The sequence below is a fragment of the Corylus avellana genome, chromosome ca6 (assembly GCF_901000735.1).
Source record: "Corylus avellana chromosome ca6, CavTom2PMs-1.0".
In the NCBI taxonomy this organism is placed as follows: domain Eukaryota; kingdom Viridiplantae; phylum Streptophyta; class Magnoliopsida; order Fagales; family Betulaceae; genus Corylus; species Corylus avellana.
The window spans coordinates 27,685,725-27,694,983 of NC_081546.1; the positions used below are offsets into that span (position 1 = coordinate 27,685,725).

Below are 9,259 nucleotides of genomic sequence, written 5' to 3' on the forward strand. Positions count from 1 at the left end.
AAGATGCAATACGTTATTGTGGAGGATTGCCACTAGCTTTAGCAGTGCTAGGCTCTGCTCTAAAAGGTAGAGACATACTTTATTGGAAATGCAAATTGAATGAGTACAGAAGAATTCCCAACAGTGATATCCAAAAAATACTTAGAATAAGTTTTAATGGATTGAATGAAAATGCGAAAAATATTTTCCTTGACATAGCTTGTTTCTTCAATAGAGAGGATGTAAAATTTGTTCGAAAAATGCTAGATAGTTGTGGTTTCCACTCAAATAGTGGTATTGATGAGTTAAAGGATAAGTGTCTCATAACTGAGAAAAGGGAACCCTCCAAGTGTCGGAGTTCGTTCACAATACATGACTTGCTGCAAGAAATGGGTAGAGAAATTGTTAGACAAGAATCATCCAAAGAACCAGGCGAACGTAGTAGGTTATGGTTTCATGAAGATGTTCGTCATGTCCTAGAAGAAAATACGGTAAGAATTTTGTTAAAAAATACCTTTTAATTTTACATTTTTTTTCTTTATTATTAGTTAAGCTACTAGAAAAATATTGAGCTTTCTTTTTCTTGTTTCTTTGGATATGTAGGTGAATACATATATGTTCCAGAAAAGAATCCAATAAGTAGAGTGAATTTAATTTCAAAACTAAATTAAAATTATACCATAATTGCAATGGAGTACAATTGTTTAATTGGCAGTGTTTTCGTAAAACCATTTGTAAAATTGTTTCCAAATAACTAGATAGTTAATTTATCACGACCTCTCTTGATCATGAGATTTTGCAAATAACAATTTTCTTGAAGTTAGGTGTTTATGGGACGTCAAGGGTTGGATATTCATGTGAGGTTAATCCCTCCTTGAGATGTTTTTTTATTTTTATTTTAATTCCAGTAAGAAATTGTAAAGATTATAATGAACTTTTTTAATAGTTTAAATATAAGTTTTGGAAAATATATATATTTTTTTAATAAAAACACATTTTTCAAAACAAACCATAAAATATTTTGCAAAAAATAAAATAAATATTTTTAGAAAACGTTCTACACCTTTGTAAAATACAAAAACGCATGCTCACGTACATTTTGAGTGTGGAGGCTGGTCTTATTATTTATGACTAAAAAAAGAATTGAGACCCACCCCCGGCGTGCGACTCGCACCTCCCCCTTCAGTGAATGGAAGAAGGTCAACATTCAAAAGTTTTTTTTTTTTTTTTTTTTTTTGTTTTGAAAACTCTTTTTCATTTTTGGGTTTTATAATATTTTTCATTATGAATGAATAAATTTCTATTTGTGGACAATATATAGATACAATATTTCTCAATTTTTATTGTGTTAAAAACTCTTTTAAAAAATCTAAATTCAAAACACAACTTTTGAAAACTTTACTAAACATGCCCTTTATTACTATCTGTTTGGTAAAATTTTCGAAAACGTTTTCCATTCTAAAACACTGGCAGTGGTGCGGTGGCCACCATGCTGCTAGATAAACACCACGGTGGTAGCCTGCCACCGTGGAGCAACATTTTTAAAATAAATTACTCATTTTGAAAATCTAAAAAAAAAAGGCAATATACAAAGACAAAGCAGATGGATTATAAGCTTCTTTCTTTTTACCAAGTGATAAATGCATATATCTATGTACTTATAGAAATAGAAATAAATTTTATCAAGATTAAAGTTATAGTTCTAGTAAGTGTTAAACTATGGAGAACTTTATGCTATGATTTTGTGGATACACTTAACTATACATTGTCTTGTCAGGGAACAAACAAAGTTGAGGGCATATTGTTAAATTTGCCTAAACCAGACCTGATACACTTGAGTCCCAAAGCCTTTAAGAAGATGAAAGGGCTCAGACTATTTATAAGTCGTAACGCACACTTTTCTGAAGAGCCTAATTTTCTCTCTAGTGAGTTAAGAATAATAGATTGGGTTGAATATCCCGGAGAATCTTTTCCATCCAGTTTTCGTGGAAAGAACCTTGTGATTTTAAGAATGGCTCATAGTCGCATCAAGATATTGGAGGGAGTTCAGGTAAAATTTTTATTTTAATATTTGTATTTTTAAATTTTGTTGTAAACTTCTTTCAAAGTTCAAAATAATTTTTTTTTTTTTTTTTCTTGACAGCATTTCCAAAACTTGACAACTATGCATTTCTTTCATTGTAAATTCCTTGAAAAAATCCTTGATGTTTCAAGGATCCCAAATTTAGAGTCGTTGAAACTTAATTATTGCAAAAATTTAGTTGATGTTCATAAATCTGTTGGATTCCTTGATAAGCTCGTTGAGCTGATCATTAACTCTTGCTCTAATCTTAGAAGTTTCCCGAAAAGGTTCAAGTTGAGATCTCTAAAATGTCTCATACTTGCTCGTTGTTCAATGCTTAAGAACTTTCCTGAAATTGAGTGTCGAATGGAATGTTTAGAGCATATCTACTGTTATGATATTGGTATAGAAGAACTGCCTTCATCAGTTGGCTACCTTGTTGGAGTTCAAAAATCAGGTCACCTCAAGTTTATGAATCTTCCAGGTAGCATTTATCAACTGAAACATTTAGGGAAACATTCTCTCTATGATGATTTTAGTTTAGAAGAACCCCCTTCGTCCATTGGGTACTTGGATGGGATAAAGGAATATTGCACAAATCTTACGATTTTTTCATCCCCAAATTTCTTAAGGGCACTTGGTTGTGGCTCCACGTTGTACCATTTAAATCTATCCGGGTGTGGTATTGTTACCCTTCCTCGATGTATCGAAAGTTTTGTTGGATTGAAGTCCCTTTATTTGAATAAATGCATGCAACTTCGAGAAATTCTAGGACTTCCACCAAATGTAGAAAATGTGCATGCTTGCGCGTGCTTGTCATTGGAAGTATTTTTAGAAGGAAGTAGAAGATCTCAATTGTTTAATACGAAGGATCCACCAGAGCTTGTGGGGGTTGGAACAGAAATTCCAGCACAACAATCATTGAGAGAGCTAGATTTATCAGGTAGCGCTATTGTTAGCCTTCCTATATGGTTCAACGGATTTGTTCAATTAAAGAATCTTTACTTAGATGGTTGCAAGCAACTTCGAGAAATTCTAGGACTTCCACCAAATGTAATAAAATTGTCTACTTTGAATTGCTTGTCAATGGAAGTATTTTTAGGAGAAGCTAGAAGATCTCAATTGTTTAATACATGTGTCCCAACAAATCCTTTGCGGGTTGGAACGGTATCTTCGGCAGTGCAACCATTGGAACAAAAGTTTCAACTTGAATGCCCTTTCAACAGTTTGAAACATCTAAATCTAAGTGATAGTGCTATTATTAGCCTTCCTACATTGTTGAACAGCTTTGTTCGATTGAAATGCCTTAAGTTGGAACGTTGCAAGCAACTTCGAGAAGTTTCAGAGCTTCCACAAAATATAAGATATGTATATTTGGGTGGATGCACGTCATTGGAAAGACTTCCATTTAATAATATATACAATTTACCAAAGCTTTTGTGGATTGACTTCTCCGATTGCCCTGAACAAATAGGGGATGCTGTACAAAATCATTTATTCAGTGAGGTATCTCTCTCCCTCTCTCTCTCTCTCATATATGTACATCTTAGTGTGTGTCTTGATTTGTAGGTTGTATCACTGAAAATTTGTCATATCCGTGTAACAGGGACATCCTAAGCTCCATCGATTTCATTGTATATATCCGGGAAATAGGATTCCAGATTACTTCAGCTATTGTAAAGAGGTTTCAAATAATCATTTGTGTGAAATAGATACCGGGCCTCTACATTTTGATTCATTGAATACAACATTTGCTTTCTTTGCTGTTATTGGAACGACGAATGATGGACAAGATGCACGTCTTTTTGAGATTGTTGTTGAAGTCTTCAATAATGGTCCGCAAATCCATTTTGAATATACCTCCAAGTCAGATCATGTATGTTTAAATTACGAAGATTCATACCATCGTCAGCTTAAGACGGATAATCTTCGAGTTAAATTTAAATTCAAGTATCCTTCAATACCGGTGTTCTTTAAAAGTTGTGGATTCCATATAGAACCAAGATATAAAGGGAAAGCGACATGTTTAACGGGTGGTGTTCAACTTTCTAAGAGACATCATGATGATGATGATGCTGGCAGCTTGGAATCCAATAATTGGTACCCACAAAAAAGGAGGCATTCTTCGCTCCAGAAACACAAAAAAATCTGCATTCTTCACTCCAGAGAATTTGATAGTTGCTGAGATCTGAGAATGAAATGATATCGAATGTAAATAATCTCAAGCAAACTTTAAAAGGTAAGACATGAAATGCTTCTCAACACCCTTGTGGTGGACTCTACCAACATGGCAAACTCGTCCTTCGTTGTATCAAGCCCATAATTACAGGCACCAGCTTGTGTACTCTGACTTTTGCTAAGGAGTTTCAGATGCAGAGGATATGCCTCTTGGTGAATCGCAATTATATCAATCAAATCACCCCCAGAACTTGGGTTATAATAATGTAAGTGCTTCACATATTACAAGTGAATTGTGGGTGTACACATAATATTGCTTCTTACCCCTTGAAATTCAAAGCATGGTGTAGAAATTAATATTGTAAAACCAATATGGCTCATTTACAGGAATGATGATGATTGATGAATGGTGGGGGCTGGTTGGCAACCTTGGCCAGGTCAAAGGATTCAACCAGTCGTGTTTTGGTATGCATGTTCTTGAATGCCATTGATGTTGATTGTGGCGGTGTGGGTTTGCATGGGTTTCATTGTAGCTTCTTGCCTAGTTTTTTTTTTGTTCTTTTCTTTTCTTTATATATATATATGAAAAATTCTAAACTGATAAATATCACAATTTTATGCGGAATTAACAGATATATATCAAAACAAACATTCACCAAAATATGAACAATCACACACAAAGATTTTGGTGACGAAGAGGAAACCTTTTAGAAAACGTTCTAAAAGTAAAACCTCTCCGGGGCAGCCAAACCCAGGAAATCACTATCAAAAGATTATCCAGATATTACAGACACTAGGAACACTTACAACCCTTTGCAAGACCTTGACTCTGTAAGATCGACAAGCCTCCAACTTGTCTCCTCGCTCACAATCTTCTTCAACGTGATTCTCCTTTATCGGACCCTTCCGATAGACTTCAATTAAGCACACGATCAATACTAACAAAAATCCTCTAAGAGGAATCAATTTGGCTCACAACAAAATAATCAGTCTAGCACAGCCTCACACGAACTCTCTGGGGGTGAAAATCCGTGCCTCTCTCTTCTATAATGATGTATATATACCCCCGACAAAACCCTAGACCTAACCCACTTAAAAACACGTTTTTGGGCCTAAAACTTACGGGGGGTCCGGACCCGTTAATGGGCGGTCCGGACACGGCTTTGCGGAGCAAGATTTTGGTTTCTGGAAATGAGGTCCGGACCCGGGGAATTGGGGTCCGGACCCGGCCTGTCTAGTCTTCATCAACAGCTCCGATCGATGGGCGTTTGTGGTCCGATTGAGCTGAAATTTTGCAGGGACGTTCATAACACATGAATCTAAATTATGAACGGTGGAGATTGGATTCTGAGCATTCTATATCAGTGTTTGAGCTCGTGAACAGTAGCCTCTGCATTTTGGAACTGAATTAAGCCAACACAAGAACTAACAAACTCCCCCTTTGGCAATTCAGTGACAAAACCAAAATGCCGAGCCAATCCCATCATCTCCCCATATTTACTCCCCCTTTTTGTCACAGAATGACAAAAGGTCTTCATGTTTCCTGAAACACTTCACAAAATACATCAAGGCATATGTGGAACAAGAAGACATAAATAAAACTCATGATAAAAAAAAATGACGTAGAATGCGTGATTATAAAGAAACATCAGCAAAACTCTCCCTCAATGTATGACTCAATTAACAACAGGAAACTGGAAATGCAAAGCATGTTTCTCTCCCTTAAAAGTTAAATGAACACACATGATAACACATCAATGACTCATGTATTGCACAATGAATATCCAAACATGCTCCAAATATGCAAAATATACATGAGACTAAAAATGGCAAGAAACTCATATTGCTTAACCCAAGCAAAGAAAAATGTTCCATTCATCCCATGCTTGTGTGGTGTGTGGGTAAGCCATCCAAAGAGAAAAAATTTTCACTTACAAAATGAGGAGAAAGTTTCACCACCATGAGGTTTTGACAAGTATATCAAATCAAAAGTCAAACCTTATCATACTAGGGCCTAGCCACTCTCATCCTATACAATTCTCTTTGTAAAATATTTTGCACAAGTTTGACACAGTGAAATAAATTCCTTTTGGAATATGATCTTTTGATTTTATTTGTTTCACTATTTTGTTTATTTTTCTCTTTGAGAAAGTATCCTTAAACTTTTGGTGCTTATCACAACAGAGAAAGCAGGAATTTTTAAGCCCTAGGTTCAACTAGCATATGGTCAATTTGAAAAATATGACTAGTCAAAAACCTTATATGGCTACCTAACAGACCTCACAAATAAAGTGAAACAAAACCTCAATTTAAGCTTAACTGTGCACAAGAAATAAAGCATAGGCAAAAAGTACCACATAAGCTCAGGCTTTAGGTAACCACAAAAACAAGTTCATTGACACAAATTTTCATCTCATGCATATTAAGAACATTCCAAGACGTAAGGAATTAAATTCATAAAAAGCAACATGAGAAATTAATGAACTATCTAGGTGCATAAGACAAAATAAAGAAAAGAAAGAAAAAAAAACAACCAAAGTAAAATATTTTTTGTCTTTTTGTTATTTTTCACAAAAGAAATGCACACAAACAAAATACAATTTCAAAACAAAATAAAACAAAAATGCAATGAAAAACGAAAAACAACATGCTCTAGGATATGCAAAGATATGCATGAAAAACAATCCTAGACATGTGGGTGACTCACCTAACATAAGGTGAGATCATCACCACTCCCCCTCAAGGGGTGAATGGTATCATCCTTCCTAACCCAAACTTGAGAAATCTTAGGTCTAGACTTATGACTTTGCTTAAACTTATCTAGCCTAGATAGCACTTCTCTCATCATTATGACCAAACCCTCACTTTCTTTCCTAGAATAGGAATTTTTATTTATATGCACATGAGGTTTCAAATTAAAACAGTGAGGTCGAATGTGACCCACTTTGCCACAGTGATGACATGTAGGGACAAACCTTTGTGAAGGTAATTTCCTAGGAGGATGCACGACTCTAGGTGTAGGGCAAGATGCTTGAGGCTCAATGTAGATTTTCTTACCTTTATTACCTTGAGGAGTCGGAGCAACTACTTGCTTTTCTTCACTTGAAGATTCTTCTACTTTCACTGGTTTAACAAAAGCAGTCTTTGAAGTAGAAGCACGGTTAGAAGACAAAGAAGCAGTTTTATCAAATCCTAAGCCAGATCTGTCGCTAGATTGCTTTTGAATATGCAACATTTTATCAAGCTTTTCACTAGAGAATTTACTCAAGTGATTTCTAGATGCAATCAGATCATTTTGAAGGGATTTATTTTTAGCAATTAACACATGATTTTCAGATTTGAGAGTATTGCAAACAACATGTGAATCACTCAAAGATTTCAACAAATTATCCATTTCAAGCTCAAGATTCTTAAAATCCTTAACAATTTTCAAGTTAGTATTTCTAAGCATAGAAAACTTTTCCATTAAATTGTTAAAGGAGTTTTGAAGATCATTAACCCTATTTGATTCATTATCAGGGGCAAACTGAACATCTGATTGATTAGAATCATCAGAATCATAAGATGCACCAAAAGCCATATAATTAGGAGTCTCTTCCTCATCAGTGTCACTCAATGTAATATTGAAAGCTTTTTGACCTTTTGGCTTATTACTCTTGAGGTTAGCACAATCCTTTTGCACATGACCATAGCCAGAACACTCATAACATTTTGGACCACGTGGGTCTCTTTCATTTCTACCCTGAGTACTCTCTTTTTGTTTTCCAAATTTCTTGGAAATTCTATGTTCATTCTTAAAATACCTTCTAGCTATCAATGCAAGTTCCTCATCATCTGGTGAATCCTCATCAGATAACTCATCAGAGTTCTTCCTAAGAGTTCTAAGGGCAATATCCTTATTTTTCCTAAGTTGAGGCAAGGAAAACTCATAAGTTTGAAGAGCACCAACTAACTCTTCTATCCTCAAGGTATTAAGATCAGTGCATGACTCAATAGCAGTTACCTTCATTCTGAATCTTTCAGGGAGGGATCTCATAACTTTTCTAATAAGCTTAGTGTCAGAAACTTTCTTTCCTAGATTTATCATGGAATTTCTAATTTCACTAAGTTTACCAAAAAATTCATTGAATGTCTCATCCTCTAACATTTTAATATCCTCAAACTGAGAAACTAACATTTGAAGTTTTGAAGCTTTAACAAGATTAGTTCCTTCATACGTAGTTTCTAGGATCTCCCATGCATCCTTGGCACTATCACAATTTGAAATTCTGGAGAACTCAGTTTGTGAAATTGCCAAGCATAGAGCATTCATAGCTTTGTCATTCGCCATACGAGTTTGGTTTTCAACATTAGACCATTCAGCTGTCGGCTTATCTGGAGCTTTAAATCCAGATTCAATGACATGCCAAACATCTATAGATTTTAAGAAAAATCTCATACGGGATTTCCAATAGCCATAATTTGATCCATCAAAATTAGGCACAGTGTTAAGGGTTTGAGACATCTTAAACAAGAAACAAAGATCACACTCAGGAATTTAATCCTTCACGGAGTGAACCCGCTTTGATACCAATTGAAAAATTCTAAACTGATAAACATCACAATTTTATGCGGAATTAACAGATATATATCAAAACAAACATTCACCAAAATATGAACAATCACACACAAAGATTTTGGTGACGAAGAGGAAACCTTTTAGAAAACGTTCTAAAAGTAAAACCTCTCCGGGGCAGCCAAACCCAGGAAATCACTATCAAAAGATTATCCAGATATTACAGACACTAGGAACACTTACAACCCTTTGCAAGACCTTGACTCTGTAAGATCGACAAGCCTCCAACTTGTCTCCTCGCTCACAATCTTCTTCAACGTGATTCTCCTTTATCGGACCCTTCCGATAGACTTCAATTAAGCACACGATCAATACTAACAAAAATCCTCTAAGAAGAATCAATTTGGCTCACAACAAAATAATCACTCAAGCACAGCCTCACACGAACTCTCTGGGGGTGAAAATTCGTGCCTCTCTCTTCTATA

At 35.2% G+C, this 9,259-nt stretch overlaps 1 protein-coding gene across 2 annotated transcripts; it reads left to right on the forward strand.

The window, feature by feature from the left end:
* Positions 1-1,336: 1,336 nt before the first annotated feature.
* Positions 1,337-4,741, forward strand: LOC132185010 (disease resistance protein Roq1-like). 2 transcript variants are annotated; one of them, XR_009440604.1, is made up of 4 exons: positions 1,337-2,029; positions 2,123-3,547; positions 3,648-4,485; positions 4,607-4,741. XR_009440604.1 is itself a non-coding variant. In XM_059598827.1 (3 exons), the coding sequence occupies exons 1-3, from the start codon at positions 1,583-1,585 to the stop codon at positions 4,224-4,226; spliced, it is 2,451 nt and encodes an 816-aa protein (XP_059454810.1). In that variant the 5' UTR covers positions 1,337-1,582; the 3' UTR covers positions 4,227-4,575. The 2 variants fall into 2 exon arrangements, 1 of the variants encoding a protein (XP_059454810.1); XM_059598827.1 differs by lacking the exon at positions 4,607-4,741 and having other exon boundaries at positions 3,648-4,575.
* The last annotated feature ends 4,518 nt before the right edge of the window (positions 4,742-9,259 follow it).

Bases quoted from the DNA above. Each gene is read 5' to 3' on its own strand.
- LOC132185010 (XM_059598827.1), top strand. From the start codon at position 1,583: ATGGATTATAAGCTTCTTTCTTTTTACCAAGTGATAAATGCATATATC. The intron at 2,030-2,122 runs GTAAAATTTTTA...TTTTCTTGACAG, and splicing joins AGATATTGGAGGGAGTTCAG to CATTTCCAAAACTTGACAAC. The intron at 3,548-3,647 runs GTATCTCTCTCC...TCCGTGTAACAG, and splicing joins AAAATCATTTATTCAGTGAG to GGACATCCTAAGCTCCATCG.